Source organism: Phaenicophaeus curvirostris, chromosome 2, assembly GCF_032191515.1.
Source record: "Phaenicophaeus curvirostris isolate KB17595 chromosome 2, BPBGC_Pcur_1.0, whole genome shotgun sequence".
Classification (NCBI taxonomy): Eukaryota; Metazoa; Chordata; class Aves; order Cuculiformes; family Cuculidae; genus Phaenicophaeus; species Phaenicophaeus curvirostris.
Genome location: NC_091393.1, coordinates 9344068 through 9365009, shown reverse-complemented (window position 1 = coordinate 9365009; position 20942 = coordinate 9344068). Strand labels below are relative to the sequence as shown.

Genomic DNA, 20942 nt, shown 5'->3' with positions numbered 1-20942 from the left:
ACGGGTGGATGAGGTGCTGAGGGGCATGGTTTAGTGTTTGATAGGAACGGTTGGACTCAATGATCCGGTGGTTCTCTTCCAACCTGGTGATTCTATGTTTCGATGATTCTATGATTCCTGCATTTGGAGAGGCGTTGGTAGGCCTACAAGGGCCACGTTCGGTGCTTTAAGCAAATGCAACTTTACTGTCTAAGCAGAGCTGCACTTGTCTGTTAGAGGCCTGATTCTGACTCAGGATCTTTATACACCATGTTTATGTTCTTTGTTCACATAATTCTATAGCGCTGAAAGATCTTTGAACATACTTATTTTATAGAAGGGAAGAGAAATATATATGGGATATGACTGCAGGCTTGCAAACAACAGAAATACCTGAAAAACCCTGTGTTCTGCTATTGATCCAAGGGAGTGCTGGAAACATTACTATGGCAACAATTCTTACCCAGTGGAAGAAGCATGCTATTATCTGTGTATAGGAACAAAACAAGACAAGGCATTTTTCAAAACTGTTGCCCATCTCCCTTTGACCACTACACATGTGCTGACCTTCTGGCATGAGTTCCTGCTGCAGGAGCTTTCTGTGAGATATGAGTTACAGAATTATTTATTGGCCATGCACAGAGAATAAAGAAATTGTATTGGCCAACAGAGTCCTATCACAGACAACAGCACTGCATAGAACTCATGTTTTCTAAGTGTATCAAACATTTTTCTTACCTTGTTAACAACCTGTGTTATCAGTGTGAATAAAAGAGATAATACTCCTCTGGCTCACTGTAGATGCGGTCTATGTAATTTGGCGGCACACCACTTGAACCTTTCACAAGTACAGTTATTAACTCAGAAAACTACTGAGCATCTAATCTAGCCATGTTCTTGCTGAGAGTGAGTTCAGGCGAAAGTACAAGTCTGTTGGCATTGTGGCAATGGTGCTATTTGGTCTATTAATTAGCAACTAGACTAATAAAGTCAGCAAGAAACCATTTTGCATTATATGGCTAAATTGAAAGTTCACATCCCATGTAGCCTGAAGGCAGAATCAAGAGCTAATCATATTCCAGGTGTTTCTCACACTTAAGAAGCTCTGCCTGCTGCCCCAAACTGCATCTCTCATCCCCAGCTTCACATATGAGTAATTTTAAAGAGTACTGTAACTCTGCCCACTGTTCCTAACCCTGGGAAGGGGAGTGATACTGGCTACAAGTCCAGGCAGACTGTTCTTCCTGTAAATGGCTGAGGAAAATGATTGCGTGGGAGATGGTGCCAAGCGAGGAGAGAAAAGGAGCAGCCTGGAAGAAAGCTTCCAAATACATACTCCCACTGCAGAAACACTTTATGGCTGTCCTGAGACTGGGGAGAAGAACAAGCAGCTGCAAGCTCTTTCCAATCTGTTTGTTTGCCAGTCTGCTCTCTGGGCAGCCTGTGGTACAGCCAGCTGTGAGAGCAATACGAGTAGGTGGAACAACCCTGCCCACTTGGGAGCTCACTACTGCTACACAGAGCCACTTGAAAGCATGAGCCAAGTGGATATTGCCTGTCACCATTAGTATTGTTATCTTCTTTTAAAAAAAAAACAAAACAGAAAAATAAGAAGGGTCTGTAAAAAATCAGAGGGTCTGAGCAGAAGATAGACAATAGAAAAAGATGAAGACTCACACCAAGTACGTGAAGTTCAAGAAAGGAACTGAAATGACCTTGCTGCTTACTAATAATGTTGAGAAAATACACAAAATGCCATCCAACCTTTTACTGGGTCTCAGCCTAAAAAGTGGAGTTTCTGCTTATTCTGTAGAGATGGTGAAGATCTATTTCTCCCACAGCAGTACATAGTCCCACTTTTCCGGAAACTGTTAATCTTTCTTTCATGGAAAATGTCTCCTGCATCCCATCACAAACAGCCACAGTGACACAGAATATATTTGTACCTTTGTGTATATATAGATATATATTACATATGCATACAGATTAGAAAGTGTGATGAAAATATCTCGATGAAAGAAAAGCCAGAATACACTCTTGAATTTAATCTAATTTGTCAACATTTTTCCCTTCTCTGAAGACAGCTGGTTGTATTCAATATTGATTTTTTTCCTAGTTCTAGATGACGTTGTGTCCTGAAGATATAAAAATAGAAGCTATTACTAATAAGGATATAATTATTATTTTGACAACATCAACTTTGACAGTTTCATGAACTTTATTGAATAGATGATGGTTCATTACCCATCAAATAGGATTTTCCCACTTCTCCAGCTTTCTCTGCCTTCAACATCTGAGGGACTCCCAAGTATTTTATAAAAGTAATAATCTTTCTTCTAGCCTTTAGGGAAGTAGCATGATCAGTTCCAGGAATTTTCTTCCATATTCGCTATTGCACATGTGAGAGCAGGTGTCCTGGGAAGAAGTTATTCTGGTTATGTCAAAAAGATAAGATACATGGGTAATCTCAAATGCAGGGAGAGCTCTGTTCATTTTCAGCTCCCATGAAAGCAAATTTCATGCAGCCCAGGTCCAGCTCTGCACTCACAAGGCAACCGCCTGTGGGTTGTGCTTCTTTATTCTGGGGAAATGTGGTGGTTGATGGAAGTCATTCTTGCTGAGGAGGAAGTTCTCGCCCAGATAGCTTGGGGCATCTGCAGAGGCTTTCTGAACATCAAAGCAGTGACTATAACATGGTTTCTGTGTAAAACGTGGGAGCATCACTGGCAGTCACTGATTTTGGATGGTAGGAACACTCATTGCAGGCAGGCTCTTATATTCTCTAACTTCTGGCCTGGCACAATCAGAACTGTTGTCCAATGTGCCCATTGTTCATGACTGCAAGTTTCCCGCACTGAAGATAGGTGCATAGGACAGAAGGGAATGGAAGAAGCTGAAAGCTGAAAGAGGGGAGATTTAAATTAAATATTATGAAGAAATTTTTTTACTGTAAGGGTGGTGAGGCACTGGAACAGGTTGTCCCATCCCTGGAGGTGTTCAAGGCCAGGTTGGATGGGGCTTGGAGCAACCAGAGGAAGGTGTCCCTGCCCATGGCAAGGGGGTTGGAGCTGGATGATCTTTAATGTCCTTTCCAACCCAACCCATTCTATGATTTCTTCAGTTTGTACCACCCCCATGCACCCAACCCCACCCGCTTTGCACAGGGCTTTGGCGTCAGCGGAGCTGAAAGGTGTGGTGGAAAACCTAGGATAAGATTCTAAGAAAAAGGAGTCAGCCACAAAGATTTGAAACTAGACCCGCACTTCTGGGCTTAGGAGCAGCAAAAGCTTTAGTTGCAAATGCAAATATCATTACTTGGGACCACCTTTAGCAGGTAGCCACAAAGCTGAGACGCCACAAAGTTTGCCATCTGTTTTATTAGAAAGAGGGGCTTGTGCTCTAGCATGCGAATGCAGCATTCCCATCACCAGGGAATGGCAAACAGAGTGGCTGCAAGCTGTTCTCACTCTGGTTCCCTGCTGCAGCCTCGGGGCGCCGGAGCAGCCACCCTGGCTACGGGGTGGAAGTGTGGAGGTGCGGTACCATGGTCAGGTGTCGAGGCTTGTGCCTTTTCCTGCAGATCCAGTCCTTCCCACTCCCTGGAGTTCCCCCTTTCCCACCTGGCTTCCCTCTCTGGAGGCAAGGGGTGCAAGGAGAGCAGGGTTTCGTGTGGAAGAGCTGATATTTGCTGGGCTGTGCAGAGCTGTGCTTCCTGAGCAAAGCTAAATCACTGCCAGGATGGAATGATCTCTCCTCAGTGTCATATGCAGGCAGTGGGAAGGTGTTGGAGTGGATTTGGTGCTTTATTAAGCAATGCAGCATCACAGGGGTCCCCCTCAAGGAGGGGAGGCTGGGGAGACGGGGAAAGCTCCAGATCTGCTTGTCACTCTCATAGCCAAAAGTGTGGGCTAAGGAGATTCGGATACGTGCAAACCCTTTCCGTCTGTCATGGAGCAACGAACCGCACAGGGTCACAGCTGATGTGTTTTAAAGCACAAAGCCGATTGTCCATAGAAAGATTTCCATCCTGGGAAAGCTGCAGCCCCTCAGCTGCCCCTTGCAGTGCCCCTTTGGGGATGGAGCCATGCTACTTTCCCTGCCTGCTGCACTTTGACCTCCAGGACCCCGTGAACACTAAAGCCACAATACTTGACAAGTGTTGTGAAGATGCCAGGCTCCGGGGTGAGCTTGTTCCCCTGCAGTTCACAACCATGACTTTGAGTGCTCTCTGTTGACATTTTTGGTAAGAAGCGCTTGTCAAAATATTCTGCATGTATGCTGTGATGTGGCTTGTAATTAATATGGTGTATAGTGGCAAAGATTATCTGTTCTACATAGGTTTTACAAGGCTTCCAAATGGAGAGAGGAATACAGACTGCCTGTGCCGTGCTGGTACTAATTGCAGCCCCCTGATAGGAATGTAAATGCAGTTCCTTAGCACATTCTTATCAACATGTGTGGGATTTACATATGTAACTCCTATTAATGCTAATGGCAGCTATATACATAATTTTTTTTGCAGAGGCCCGACGCTATATTTTTATCTGAACCTGATGCAACCAGAACCAGCTATCTTACATAAGTGGAAAGGTCTGTACTTTCTTATTGGAAGCTTTCTTAACATTTTGGTTCATTTAAAATGTGTGGAGGAAATGCATGTAAAAGAAGCAATACAAAACTTTGCATTGCAATATTGGCATGGAGGGTTCGTGCTTTTCATTGCTTTTTTTTTTAAAAAAAAATCATTAAATCAGAAATCAGGATTAGTGATTCCTGATTAACTTGTTAATTTAGAATCACCCAGCTTGCAATGTTTAGATATGTTTAAAGGTTTATTTGGAGTATTACTACTTAGAAAATACAGTATCTTTTTTATTTAGAAGTATAGTCTGTTCAACATTATGAAACTCTGATAGAAGTGTCACATTGCATATTGTGGCGCTTCTGAAGCCAGAAGCAACCTGAAAGGGTATCATGGTTGATATCTTCACCTATAATTAGTATATGTTTGCTTTTGCTAATTGGCGAAGCCCCTCAAACTTGTGTTAGTAATATCTGAAGTTTTGTGTCCCTTCTTGTTTGTGAAGCTTTTTGGGGTTTTTTTTGGTTTTTTTTGTTGGTTTTTTTTTTGTTTGGTTTGGTTTTTTTTTTTTTTAATTTAAATAGATATGTCTGGATTGGAAAAGGCAGCTTTTCCTTTCAGATATGATGACACCCTGCTGAGGCTACACTCAGCTTGTCACCTCAAGACTGAACCACTGTAAGGCATACTTCCAGGGTAGATGTTTGGGGTTTACCATGACCTGATATGATTTGTGAGAAATCTGTTGAGTTGAGAATTGACATCATCTGAAGATACCCTTGCCCTCTTTTCCTTTCATTGTTGGATGTTTACGTTTATTCTGCGCACACGAATGAGTGTAACTAACACAGTACAAGGTGAAAACAGGACTGTATTTAGACTGTAGACAGGATCCTTAAATTCCCCTCCTTTTCTTTGCTGTTGTTGTTAGATAAGACTGTTGAATGACTGCGCCATTGATTTAAAAAAAATAAGGGAAACATGATCGGATGTTCATGGTGGAAACCATCTTCTAAAGAAGTTGTTATTTTTTAAGTTCCACTACAGATAAAGTTCGAGGATACACTAGCTGTTTTAAAGTTTGTGTCTGTTTTCATAGGATTTTAGTCTTATCATATTTTTCCTTATATTTTGGCTAAGGTTGGATTTTTTTATCATTCAACTGGATAGTCAAGTTCTTGTTTAAGGTTTGTTGTGCATGCACTAGAAGACTGTTCTGACAAGCACAGCTTATATGCTGAAGTAAATGTCAAAGCCATAGAGACAGTTAGAGATAACTGAAGAATAAGACTGATGGTTCACTTATAACTTTGGGAAAAGCAGTTCAGTATCAGTGCATCATTGTGGAGAATGCACTATGCTGCTGTAGTGTAAATCCTTTGCAATGGAGGAATTCAGGGTTTATATCTGTATATCACTGACTGCAAGAGAAATGGATCTGTTCCTTTCAGCCTGAGAAATTTAGAGTTTTGGATACTGTGTGAAAAATGGAAATGTTACTCAGAGATTTAGTAGCAAGAAGTGATATATAAACTTGCATTGCTGCACAGAAAAAACATTTTGTAAACATAAATCTTGAATATAAAAAAAATGAGAGACAGTGAAAGCAAACTTTACATTGGTAAGTATTTGTTATCAGAAAAAAAATAATCTGAGTAGGCGGGACTGGCAGTGTAGACTTGTAAAAACAGTCATAGTGCTTTCTCTTTGCATTTGAAAGAATTGAAAAGACCTATTGCATATTTAATGAATAGTTTCCAAAGAAGCTTCACGAAGTTAGTTTCACTATAGAACATTTACTGTATCTCAGCATCCTTATAAACAAACATTCAAATTGCATGCCATAAGGAATAAAATATATAATACAGATTTGAATCCCAGATGGAGATGAGAACCTTTTGCTTTTGTACATTCTGTGAAACCCATTCTGTAACCTCGAAGTACTACAACAAAATGGAAGGAACCCAATCATAGTGATTAAACCCCAGTATCTAATTAAAATACTGTACCTGGTTGACTCATCTTTGTGCTAGCTGCCTAAACCTGACCCTGAAGTGTGATGGGGAAAAAATCATGTGGGAAGGTATATGTTAGCCAGAAAGACCAAGGAAACTAGTTAACTAAATATTGTTCAATGAAAATTTTTCTTAACTCTTTTCAGGGAAGACCTATAATTTGCATAGAACCTAGACACCACACTTCTGAAAGAATTCAGTAGGCTAATTTAACATCATAGCGTGGTTTATAAGAAAAATATTTTTTTTTCTTTTTCAAGAATCCTCTTAATGTTTAAACATGAATGCTATTCACACTGGATTTTATGATAAATTTTTCATAAATGTCTTGCTTTTCTGGTTCAGTTAGTGAAAGCAAAAATTTGGCAAATACCATTTCAACTAAAAAGTAGAAAAGATTTCAAGGAGTGAGTTTCCTGTTAATTGGGCATTTCCATCCCTGTCTTTGTATTATAGATGTAACTTCAGACTTTACATTCAGGTCTGAATGCCAGTGTCCACGGAAGTAGAATTTGGATTATGCAGTTACATGTGGTAAGTTGCAAAGCAGATGAATAAAACATATTGTCATTTGTTTTTGGAAAAAAAAAAAAGTGCTAACTGTAGCAATTTAGCAGTTGTAATTTGCTTGCCCTCATTCACCTCTCATTGATTTCAATTGCCAATAACTATAATTAACAAAAACAATCAAGCTGATTGTCATTAGGAGTTTAGGTCAGATCTGTTGTTTTATTAATTTCACAGCCTGCGAGCTCCTATTTTAAACCAGTTTCCTACATTTATTGGCACACGAGCTGCCTTCCCCAAAGTAACAATTTTCGCTATTTGTGAACATCTGTGAGATGTTCAGAAGATGAAAGATCTTCTGATGCTTCTCACAGATGTCTTCCCACATACAATATTGCCAAAAAATTGCTTGCCTGCAGTAGCCTGTTCTGTATTCCACATTTATACGATTTGGAAATTGTGCCATGGAGAGGGAGGTATCATTCTGGAGTAGGAAGGGAGAGAGGAAAAATGAGATGAGCCTTAAGAAGATAACTCTGCATTTGAGGTGATGATAGAAACTGCTGTGAGTTGGTAATTATATTGCTTAGGAAGCACTCTTGAATCAGAAATGATATTATTTTTGTCTGAACAAATTTGCCTTCTGGTAAGGCCACAAAAAAAAAGAGAGAGTCAAGTTTTTGCCCTTATCAGTCTGATGTTTTCTAGAGTATGCCTTTTTATTTCTTCCAGCCACTTTTTCAAATTTCCAGTGACAGAACTTCCTTGATTCTCTCCTATTTCACATCTGAGAACAGGTTTAGGAGATTGTTGGTTTTGCTTCTACATACTTAAATATTTCTCTTTCTTTACTTCATCACTTCAAATCTGCTTTTATGTTCCGTATACTGATGCTGTATTTGTGTCTCCATACTCTTAATAACCTCACTTGCTCTGATGCATGCATATTCTGGATCTAAGAAGATCTTCCTTATGTCCCATCCCTTAAGCAGATGTCTCAAACGTTCCATATTTCCAGGGAATTTCATTAAATTTTGTCTCCATTTTATCTTTGGTCCCTCAGAGTTAATGTTGTGGTGGGTTAACCTTGGCTGGATGCCACCAAGCTGTCCTATGACTCCCGTTCTCAGTGCAACAGCAGCAGAAAATAAGATGAAAACCTCATGGGTCAAGATAAAGGCAGTTTAATGAAGAAAAGCAACGGCCGTGCACCAAAGCAAAGGAAACAGATAAACAATTTTTCTCTACTTTCCATCAGCGGATGATGTCCAGACACTTTCAGGGAAGCAGGGCTGTGTTCCTTTCTAGCCTCTTGCCCAGCCCCAGCCTGCTGGCCTTTGGCGGGAGTGGAGTGTGAAGAGGTAGAGAGACAGCCTTGATGCTGTGGGAGCACTGCTCAGCAGTAGCCAAAACATCAGTGTGTTATCAACACCCTTCCAGCTACCAGTACAAAGCACAGCACTGTGAGGGCTGCTATGAGGGAAGTTGATTCCATCCCAATCAGATCCAATATAAATGTTTGACTCCTTTAATACTGAAAAGTGTATAGTCTTACTGAAGAACCAGGAAAGAGAAGCTCTAACAAAAAAGAAAAGGGCATATCTGGTGTTGTATCTGGACTTCAGATCATGTTTGTAGCCTTCATTCTAGTCTAGGCTGTTCAATGCATGACATGTTTGTCTGTTGAAAGGCTGAAAGGTAGCTTCTTGGTTCTTCCAGTAAAGCTGTAAGCTCTTTGTGTCCTTCATACTCCTTCTTCTTCCCTAGATTCATCTATCTAGCCCTTTCTATTTCTTGCTTTCTGAACTGACTCCATTATTTTTTCCCTATAAAGTCCAGATTTACAGAGGTCTTAAAGCATACTTAAAGCATATATTAATGATGTAATGTCATACCTGCCTCAAATTTGCCTTAGTCTCATTGTGGTCTAGTTGTTTTGGCCACTCCTAACTCTAAATTTGTCTAGTAACTGCTTTTTTTGTAATGCTAAGTATTCAGTTCATTGTGGAGCATCCCTTTTCATCCCCCCACCTTCCACCAGTCTATTAATTTCCATTTCTCTGGGTGAATTTCATTTGGGGAATGTATTTACTGCATAGTGTCCAGTTTTCTGTTAGGGTGGCTTGTATAGTTAAGACTGCATTTGTTAGAGCATCTCCGTAGACTCATTCATGTAGGTAAGACATGGTGAGATTTTTCCTGATGAACGTGACTATGGTTAGCCCAGCACCCAGGTTTTATCAAGCCAGCCTTTTGGGTTTTCATAGGTTTCTGTCTCTGTATGTCTCTGTATGTCTCTGTCTGTCTCTGTATCCATGAGATGAGACACTCTCTGGAGTGGAGAACGATCCTCATTTTGTGTCATTTTCAGTAAGTGGTGTTGCCTCCCTCTGTCACTAGATGTACGGTTTCACGAGTTACATGACATCTCTGAGACATTCTGAAATCCATTGGTTTATATAATACACATTGCAGGAAGGCAGATGCATCACAAATGCAATATTCAAACGAATTTCCTATTTATTATTCTACTGCAAGATGAGGGTTAACTCTCCTCTTCCCATGCCTATTAGTAAACAAAATGCTTCTGGAAAAATGGCAAAACCTTCAGTGTTTACTGGCCCTAAACATATTATTCTTGCCTCCCCCACAATCTATGTCATTCCAATGAACTGTGTACACACTGTTTGGCAAAAACAATTATAGCACTTGTTTTGAATTTGTTTGTAATTGTCAAAACGGGGATGTTCCCATTGAAATCCTGATAGGGAGAGTGAACATTTTTTTTGCTTCCTTGAACACTGTGTGGGAATTTTCCTTGATTTACACAATTGTGTTCGGTTGTCTCCTGTTCTTTGTCTTCAGCAGTACCCTCCATGTTGCAGATAGAGTCCTGGTGGGTAAGAATTGATTCCATCTGTTTCTCACTGACCACAAGTCTTCATGCTCAGAGAGGCATCATTTTGGAGGCTGTTGGCATATCACTCATTGTTGGTCACTGTTAGGTAACTTGAGATGTCCCAGTCCCGGTGCCAGGAGGTTTTTAGAGCCTTCAGCTTCTGTTGACCTTAGTGGGAGTTGAAGACACTCAGACAGTCACAAGACTGGAGGCAGACTGAGTTGGCAGTTTGTACAGGATTCTCTGTGCCATCTGATTTGAGCATTTAAAGGCCAGGAGCCTAAATACTTTGATATTTAAAGTGAATTAACTGTTTTGCAGAACATACATTAGTGTCACTTCAAATTCTTTTTCCGTAAGAAAAGTTTTGAATTCATTTTGAATCCTTCTTCTGACACATGATGATTCTAAGAATCTGGCTCTCTGTGATGCAGAGTCTGACAGAAGTAAATGTTATCTTGAAATCTTAGATACCAACATGGGATAACTTTAGCAGGCACGCTGTTAAGATCTAGTTTGCCTGGTATTTGGTAGATAGATCATATTAACATCCAGAAAAAAAGAAAAATAAAAACCAGAGTTCAAAGGAAATGAAGACACAGAGAGAAATACATTTTTTTTTCACCACAAAGGGATTGGCATTCAAGAAGTTCTGTTAACCAGTAGATGCCCTGGGACTGAAGCAAATGTATTGCCCTTGTGGAGGATTGCTGGGGGACTGCAGACTGTGGATGTAACTGAAACACTGTGATACAGTAATCTAGAGCAAATAAATTGATTGAAGGAAACAGCCTTATACTCTGTTAGTGTGGTGGAAGTGGAACACGGTGATTGCATTCCACCCTCCAAGTACCCTGTTGAGCAATCCAGTAGTTTCAGATCTCATTTCTGTACTGATGTCTGTTTGATTTCAAGTCCCTGTAAAATACCATTTTTCTGCTGCATGCTTTGTTCCAGATATTAGACCAAGCAAAAAGTATTTGAAGTAATTTTAAGGGAAAGGATAATTTCCAAGTCCCATTCTGTGGTTTGAAGAATTATTAACTTTATGATAGTTGATGATGTACCTATTAAAAATTCCACCTATAGGGGGAATACCAATTTCTGAGGGCCATGCCAGCGCAAAGATGCCTTGTATTTATATACCTCCTGAAAATTGATTTAACTACATTTGGAAGATGCTAATTCCAAATAAGGTGAGTAATTGAACCCCACTTTGTGCTGAAAAATTGCATAGTTCATCTATTTACTGTATGCTCCATCTAAACTGTACAGACATCTGAGCAGATTATTTCTTTTGCTGTCATAACCCAAATAAACAGTGATTTCTCACTGGCAAGTTGGTAATATGAGGACTCAGATGGGTTTGCTCCTTAATGCAGCTTCAATTTCATGGGGAACGATAATTTTAGAGAGTAATGTTTACTGTTATTTCAGAGAAATGGGGCATAGTGTCTGGTGAGTGAATACATGCCAGCAAGTCACAACGACTTTGCCCTTCCCAGTTATTAAAGTAGGAGGTGCTGGTGACATGTGAGGAATTTTTCCAGGGGCCAAGAGGTCTTGACAGATTGAAAGCTGTTGAAGTAGGATAAGCACTTTTCTGTGAGTCTGTCACAATGCAACTCGTCTTTGCAGTTCTGTATGTAAAAATACACCCCTCTCCTTTTCTTTGATTTTATATATGACTAGACAGTGCACATTCTTCCCAGTGATTCAGCTTTTATTATGGAAGTTTGCAGAGGTGCCTATTCTGTTACTTTTCAGTGTGAAACTCAAGAAGATGGAAATACAATTACCTCTGTGAAACACGCAGTCTACACAACAACCGGGGATCTCATAGAGATACTTACAGTCTTCTAGTGATATGGCCTTGTGTTTTTTATGTTGTATTCAATCTTCGTAAGATTGCATGTCACCAGTAGTATATGGGTAGGACCTTGTGTGCTGTGGTAATAACTGTCATGAAATGCAGGCCAATAAAAGAGACACATAAAGGAAAATGGCAGGATGGGAGTGAAGAGGTTCCTTGTGTTAGGAATGAGTATTTCCTTTATCTTCTGTAAAAACTCAAGCTAAAATAAGGAAGCTTTTCTATTACCTGCTTATTTTTTTACTGCACCCAGGTTGGTTAACATAGACATCTTTTTGCCTCACTTAGCCACATAGGATGAGTTCTGCAGTTAAATCTCCTTTCCACTTCAATACTGAAGCAGGAAAACAACCTTTGAGTTTTTAATTTTTGTGGCCATTTGGAATTAGATTATACACAATGGATTTAGCAAAGTTTAACATTAAAAATAATACATCATGAGGCAGTTTCCCAGTACTGTCTTTCTCACTTCCACTACTAATGGGATTTTTGCTGAATTGATCAGGAAAGGTAGCAGTGTGCTGATTTTCTCAAACCATGAGAACAGCCGCTCAGAAACTCTACCTTTCCTAATCAGAGAAAGGGTGAAAGTGGCTTGCTCATGAAAATTTTAAGCTTTTCCTGAAATAATGTAGATTCAGGTCTTATGTAAAATTATGGCAGACTAGAAAGAAATAAATCTGTGGAGAAATCCTCATGTTTCTCCCCTCCATGTTGCTTACCTAGGTAAAACCGTCTGGCTTGGAATCATGCTTTTTCCCTCACTCTCTTCACAGATAGGCTGTTTTTTGTATCTCTATTGAAGTCCTTTCTGACATTGTACATAACATGGAATTTGTTTATTCATTTTCTAAATCCATCTGGCACTCATAAGACATCCAAAGCTTTTTTTTTTTTATTTTTTTGTCCCAATATTCAGACTCTACATTACTTCTTGTACAGAGGAAGCTTCCTTTTTGAGACCTGAATTAGCAGAACACATAATCTGTGTTAGGTTTAGGCATGCAAATGGTCTCATTGACTGAAGTCAGTGAGTCATCAACAGGAGGACTCACACACTTGTGTTTAAGCTGTGACTGAGTAGTCCTGGTGAAAAGCGGTCAGATGAAACCTACCCAACAGACCTACCCACTGAGAACTTCTTACAAGGATTGAGATTTATTGGTTCAGAATATATTTATGGCGATACAGAAATCTGAACTCAAAAGCTTGTTAAGTAGCTTAAAAGGAATGGGTTGAGCTGCTTAGTGCCAGATCAGCATCCTTTGGCTGAGGCTGTACTGGGACTTTCATCATACAGATCTAGTGTTGCGCTCTGTGGATGGTCAGAAGTTTAGCCAGATCAGATTGCCTATGCTTTTCCAACAGGATCAGGGTGAAATGAGAAGGATCCTTCTGACAGCATCAGTGGATGTGGTAAGACTCCTTGTATTCAGACATAGACTTTCTTAGCTGCTGCCTTGTATTTTGCAGAACTGCTCTGTCCTCTGGAAGCATAGCATGCTGTGTTGTTTAGACTCTGGAGAGGGGCAACATTTCTGCCCATGGTACAGAGCTGCCTTTCCCAGTTCCTCATTAAAAGATTATTTTAAATAAGGATTATGGAATTTGAGGCAAGTTTATCACCCCTGGCAAGTGAGATGGCTTCTCTCTCTACCTCAGAAAATCTAAGTCTCTCTGCTGGGCAAACATCTTTTTCTTTGCCATTTATCTATCAGGTCTCCAAGCTGCAATGTCAAGTAGGGCAGAATCATAAAATCAGCATCAGAAACAGGACAAAAGTCTCCTTTTGTAGGTGATCTACAGGACTGAACTGGAATTTCTTCCAGCATCCAAAACTGCCCATGAAGATCTCTAGTCAGCACAGGTTGGGTGGCTGTGGTGAGCTGCCCTAGCTGGCTGCCATCCCCACCCGTTTGGATCAGCTGGAGTTGCCTGGAGCTGGCTGTAAACAGCTGTGTCCAGGACAGGGTGGTCCCAGCTGTTCCTCCCGAGAGTCGCCCTGCCAGTCCCTCCCTGTCTGGGCACCAGCACCTTGTACAACAGGCCAAGTGGTCTATGGGAAGAGGGTCTTGTATAGATCTTGGGAGATCACAGAATCATACAATCACCGGGTTGGAAAAGACCCACTGGATCATCGAGTCCAACCATTCCTGTCGAACACTAAATCATGCCCCTCAGCACCTCATCCACCCATCCTTTAAACACCTCCAGGGAAGGTGACTCAACCACCTCCCTGGGCAGCCTGTTCCAGTGCCCAATGACCCTTTCTGTGAAAAATTTTTTTCCTAATGTTCAGACTAACCCTCCCCTGGTGGAGATTAAAGCCATTCCCTCTTGTCCTGTCCCCTGTCACTTGAGAGAAGAGGTCAGCACCATCCTCTCCACAACTTCCTCTTAGGTAGTTGTAGGTCTCCCCTCAGGCTCATCTTCTCCAGGCTAAACAACCCCAGCTCTCTCAGCCGCTCCTCATAAGGCCTGTTCTCCAGCCCCTTCACCAGCTTTGTTGCTCTTCTCTGGTCTCGCTCCAGAGCATCAACATCCTTCTTGTGGTGAGGGGCCCAGAACTGAACACAGGATTCAAGGAGCGGTCTCACCAGTGCCGAGTACAGAGGGAGAATAACCTCCCTGGACCTGCTGGTCACGCCGTTTCTGATACAAGCCAAGATGTCACTGGCCTTCTTGGCCACCTGGGCCACTGCTGGCTCATGTTCAGCTGAAAGGTCAAATCGGTTCTAGTCAGGAAAAGAGTGGGTCTTCTCCATTAACTCAATTACCTTTTTTTTTTTTTTAAATCCACCTGAGGCAATTCTGACCACCTCTCTGCCTCACTCAAGTCAACCAGCTTAAGTTTCTATGTCTTTCTCATCACCTAGATCAGTCTTTTCACTATTTCACAGAAGTACATTTCTTCATGTCAGTGCTACAGGATGGGGTGGGGGAAGTGGAAATGTGTTTGCTCTGCGAGCGGCCTTTCTTCTTGGCACTTTCCTAGAGAGAAAGCCTTGAAGTCATTGACAGAGCTAAAAATTGTCAGTACAGCAGAAAAGGAGTGAATGTGTTCACTTTTGTCCCATCCTTTCTCCTTTTCCCAGAGTTCTGATGTTTTACCTGCATGAACAGCAAGGTCCAGATTCAGTGACCAGATCTGCAAGCCTGGCCCCAAAGCCACCATTTGAAAATACATAGCATGACACCTATGCTTCAGATTTTGAGGCGTGGGCAGTGGAAGAAAGGAAAGATATTGCAAAAGGGCAGGTAAAACCTCAGAGGAATTTGTGTGTATTTGCCATGTTGCAAAACTACATAGGAGTTCATTTTAAATCTATGCAGAGAACATCCATGTGTCCTTTACCAGGGATCACTGTGCATCTCAGTGACCTTTTGGTGAACAGTCATAATGACCTTTTTGCATAAGTGAGTGGTCTTTTGTTATTTGGCTCTTCCACTTGTTTTCATAACTGTTAAGACCTATGAGTTGTCTTTGTCTTTTACAGTAAGAAAAACATAACAGGGAAAAGGTATTTTGTCTTCATAAAAAAATATTGGGACCTTGGCAAGAAAAATCCCATATTTTAATAACTGACATATCTATATGTCCTTCTTACAAAATCACTGCCCTGAGACAGGATTTCACAGTCCCGCTTGTTGTGATGTTCGGTGTTTTGTGAAGACTTGGGAGTTGGAAGGTGATTTATTCATATTTGCTAATAATAGTCCTGTGAGGAGGGAGGACTCTGCAAGGGAGGAATGCAAGAGCAGAGAATGATCCTCATTAGGGTGCTGTGTGAAAGGTGTCAGCCTACTGAGATCCCAGCTGTGCTCCAAGCTTCTCATGAGCGAGAGAGCGAGCGGTGTCTAGCGGCACTACTGTGGAGATGAACACAGTAATGTTTCTGCATCTCAAAAGCCATTCTAGCCCCCATCTCTCTTCAGTATATTTCCTGCTGATGACTCCAGTGGAATATCTTCCTTGAGAGAGAAAAGTCACATCTCTGTAACTGACTGCTGTACAAACATGTAATCAGCATGGCCACATTGTCCTTGCATTTGCACAGAAATGAAATGCAGAACTTTACTACCCAAGATTAACAGCCTGGATTTCCTCTGTATGTAATCCTGCTCTGCCATTAGAATATATCCATACACTTTCAATACATAAGAAAAGTTTATGGCTAATCTAGAAAGGAAACAAAAACCTTCACAGCACAGTTATATTGGAGGGGGGAAGGGAGGAAACCAGTCTGTAGGTGCAAAATCTCATTCCTCTCTGCCAAACTAATACATACTTTCTGCATCTGAATACTGGTGGAAAGAATGCCTATGGCTGCTGGACTGTATAAATAACTGCATCTGCTTGTAGACAGAGCACTGCTTTACAGTCAACATCATGGTCTAGGAGGAACTCCAGCTCAATGAAAAACCCAGGGGAAGACGAGGATCAAGAGGAGCAGTGCAACTGGCAGAAGTAGCAGTTTTCCTTTAGACAGAACTGGTGCTGAAAAGCAAGTGTTCCACTTTCTTGATGCGTTACGATATACTTTATTATGAATCTGTTTCTTATTGCAGAAATTACTTAATAGGATGCAGGGACAGAATTTGTATTGCTGATATTTTCTGGTGGGAAATGCTAGCAGTGGTAAGAAATGCTTCTGAATGTATTTGGATTTAAGAAAATTAGATGTGAGTGTTCCACAAAGGCAGAGAACAGTCCAGTGATGCACCGCACTGCATAGAAATCAAAGCAGCTTTGTTAAACTGGTATACAAGGCAAATACTGTTACTGGGCCACACCACTGGAGAGTCTGGGCTGCTGTCCTCCTCTGGTGCTTGGTGTGAGGGAGGTATGCAATGTATCTTTTTCAGCCCAAATAAGAAAGCAGTCATTTTCTACGGTCCTATTGTTCTGGTGGTGCAAAGATGGTATAAAAGCTGTCAAGCTTCTTAGCAGGCTGTAATAACAACAGATATAACACTTAAATTTCCCTTTAATCCAGCCGGTTGTCCCCCCGTAGGCATAGCAGATCGGCACTTGGGTGGAGGATATATGCAGTGCTTGGACCATTTGAGCTGTTGGAAAGTCTGAGTGCAGTTGGGAGCATTGCCTGGACTTTAGACATCCAGTCAGGGCCTTAAAAGTGCACCTGGTGTGAAGCACTCTTTACTCATTGTAGATCAACTAATTGGGAAGCCACTTTCCTGTCTGCTTCCTACCTGCATTTTCAACACATGTTTATATGGAGGCTTCCCCTTTGTATTATCCTGTTGTCTCTTGGGCAGTTCTGGTTCTTGACTAATGGAAGAATTTCTTGCCTAGGAAGAAAACTTTACTAGATTAGCTGTGGATAACATGAAACTTGCTTTTCTCTTCAGCAGGCTCCTGTTACAGTCAGTAAACAGACCTATTCTTAGAGTTATAAATTCACATCTTGGCAAGGGGAAAATACATTACAATAATGAAATTGCAAAATCAAAAAAAAATTTCATTAACCTCCATTCCCCACAACTGCATGTAATTCTAAAATGACACCATCCAGTCAGTAAAGTGAATTAGTCTAAAAGCAAGTAGCTCTACTATGAAAACCCCAATATGCAGACTTAGTCTATATGATATTCTCAGCAAGTTCACCATTCATTCTTACCTGTCCTGTATCTTGCAGAAAGATCAGCAGAAACCTCTAGATGAGCTGTATTTTAACAATTTCAGAATGAAATTTCTGTGATGTAGGAGAACGGAACTCAAATTATGTGATGGAAAAGTTGCTTAGATACTACAGTAAAGACAGTGCCACAGGACCCTATATAGGAGTAGAAATGAAATAGGAATAGAAATTCTGCTACACAGAATTCCTGCCAGTGTGTACACAAATTTTGCATGCCAGTTAGCAATGAGCTAGCAACTTATTGCTCTGGAAATTAAGTGAAGGAAAATGAAAGGGTGATTAGGCTTGGCCTGTGTAAAATTGTCAAAGCTGGAATGATCTGGGAAGATGCCTGGTGGTTCGTTGATTTAGTTGAATGAGGCTGAACAAATAAGGTCAACTGAATTTCACAGCAGGGTGACTGGGTTTGGTTTCCAGGTGTTTCTTTTTACAATGACAAAAAAACAGATGAGGGAAGCTGGTTGACCATCTTCAGCATTTTCCACTCTTTCTCGGTTGTTTGTTAGAGTCATCTCCTAATGGGTATGTTTGGTCTTAGAGAAACATCCTAAGTAATCCAGGGCCCTTGGTTTCCTTAGATGAATTGTCAAATAGGCTGCAGCATTACAAAATAGGTTTTTTTTAATTTATTTCCTTGCTACATTTTTCATTTCTCAGCTTCATGCAGCTCCTCCTTGCTATCTGTTTCTGGGCCATGTAGAACAATCCCTTGCCATGCTCAGGGGTTATTTATCTTAAATAAAGGCTTTGCAGGTCTAGGTAGAGACAGGGAACTGAAAAGCAGCACTTAAACCCTTGAATCCAGTCGTTTGTTAGCATACTTTCTCCTGGTTTCATTATTATCATTATTATGGCAGCAATTACCATTGTTAGAATTATTCTATAGCATGGTGGTACCTCGGTGCCTCAGATCTGGATGATGGAGCACCTGTTACCAGGCACAGAACAAAGAAATCAGCCTGCCCTGAGCAGCAGACAGCCTGTGGTAATTCTCCTGTCTTTATCATTCATGTATATTACATGGATATGTCATTAAATTTTTATATTAAAGCATTCCTTAAAGCAAAAAAAATTATTATATTAATCATTCTTAATATGTATCAAACAGATACCTTTCCCACTCTAATTTTTCCTGTCTTTAGGAACTGCAGTTCTTTGTGTTTCATGGCTGGTAAGTGACATGTATCCCTTCTACATAGCTTGATCTCCATTTCTTTGCATCTTCCTTGATTAGATATGCCTTTGTAAAGAAGGTATAGAAAGTTGCTACTCTAACTTTTGCTGATATAGTGAAAGCCTGAAGGCTGTGAAAGATGTCAGACAGTAAATAATCATGCCCTGTTCCTTTTCAGTCCTGCACATTGGATTAAATTCCTGATTACTTTGAAAATATAAACGTTATAATGACCATGTGTTTCTTTTCTTCAGAAATGCAAATAAAAAACCCAGGGAGAACAATGATAGGTGCCGTTCTGACCTTTGGCCTGTTAATTGGAATCATTGTGACAGTTGGTGTAATCTTTGACACAACATTTATGATTCTTCACTGGGAGATGGACAGCATACAATGTGATTTACATTTTGTTTGATCAAAATATGGTTTTACTGATGACGAACATGACCTACGGTGAACTATTTGAGTTTCTCTGTGGTTTAGTATTTGTGTTGCCAGCAGAGGAACAGGAACAAGCTGCTGGAGATGGGAAAGAAGTACTTCCTAAAGCAGTTACGGTGATTGTGGATGAGAAGGGAATGATTCAGAGAAATTTCTGTAAACCTGCTTCAAAGTATGTTTTCATTTATTTTTTTTTTTCTCCCATTTCAGGGGTGGTGTAAAATGTATTTGGAAATCAAAATCTGGGGAACACAAACAAACTGAGAAGCTGGCCAACAAAAGAGCACTATGTAACATTGAATAAATAGCCCCGCTCCTCAGGGTCTGCACTGGCCTTTCAAGGAACTGGAGACTGAACCTATAGGTACAGTGTTCTCATCATCTGCATTAGCAATAATAGAAGAAGTGGTTGAGTCCTCACTCACAGAGGTGAAGTATTTAAAGAAAATTAGGGGAAAAATGGATTACATAGAAATGCAATATAAAGAAAATTAAAATATGTTTCAAATACTGGTCTGAAGAAGTACTTTTTACAGTTCATTCATTGTCTTGGATTACTGAGCTTTAAGTGAAATGGGTAAAAATACTTCTATTTTAAGGTGGATCTCGTTCCTTAGGTAGTTAATAGTCTGGTCACCTCTGAACCGGAGAACCAAAGACAGATTTCTGTGAGGACATTAAATTTATGTGTTTAACCTGTCTTAATTTTGTGAAGTTATCAATCTAGACTACATGAAACTAGTCATATAGTCTAAGCAGAGAATATTTTTGTAAAGTGCCTCTTACCTCCCGATGATCTTCAAACACAGCACCTACTATATAATCACTATAATCCAGTTTCTTTTTGAAACATGGAAGGATTTGTTATGGTAGGGAAGATCATTGAAAGTTTCTTCTTAAGTTTCATTAAATTTTACCTAAACATCTGCACATGTAACCGTTTCTGCCATCAAGGAGACCAAAGTATGCAAACAGAAGAGCAGCCCCATAGGGTCAGACCAAGGATTTACCTGCCTCTGTAATCAAATCAATGGACAAAAAAGCATGTATAGGAAAGAGTACAAAACCAAGACAAGGCTGTATGATATTTCCCACATATATTCCTCCAGCTTCCAGGCATTTGCAGGTTTTCTAAACCAGATGCAATTTTGAAGCAGTTAGCAATCTTGAATAGATTTCATGGCTTTGTTCAGCATCCCCTTGTACCTATGAAAGCTTCTGTCACATAAAACATCCTGTGGCAAGGAGATCCAAAGCGCAACTGCATCTTTTGTCAAGCTTGAATCCAGTTCCTGCTAACTTTATTTGTCACACCTTACCTGAAAATACAATGAATTGTCAACCCACACTATCTGCTCCCTGAAAGGGGCTGTCTTTTAGACCTCTAACATACTCCCTGGTTATTTTCTTTCTGGCCTGAAAAGTGCAACATTACCTAGTGATAATTCACTCCAAAACCACACCATACCTCTAACAATCCTTGCTGACCTTCTCTAACCCTCTTCCATTACAGGACTGTCTTGTTTATGAAGGAGCTTCCTGTTTGTGTAAATAAACATTGTTTGATGCAAATAAAAAACTGAGCTGATGACATGTTGAAAAGTGGACTGTAGAACTGATTAAAATGTTTAATAGATTTTATGATTAAGATTTTCTCTTGAGTATAGTAGAAGCTCTGGAAAGAGGCCAAATATTGAGCACTTCAGGGTAGAGAATGCTTCTCAATAAAGAACATTGTGAAAAAATTGTGAAAAAATAGATTGGAGGTAGTAACTCATCCTCTCAAAGAATTCCTGTTCTCTTCAGATT

General features: G+C 40.4%; 1 protein-coding gene across 1 annotated transcript; it reads left to right on the top strand.

Annotated features, from left to right (window-relative positions):
• The first annotated feature begins 1229 nt into the window (after window positions 1–1229).
• Window positions 1230–19437, top strand: SPACA1 (sperm acrosome associated 1). Its single transcript, XM_069850940.1, is given in 8 exon segments — window positions 1230–1452; window positions 10615–10662; window positions 10665–10715; window positions 11072–11178; window positions 11675–11805; window positions 16274–16326; window positions 18968–19066; window positions 19343–19437. Coding segments are annotated over 8 exon segments (807 nt in total).
• The last annotated feature ends 1505 nt before the right edge of the window (window positions 19438–20942 follow it).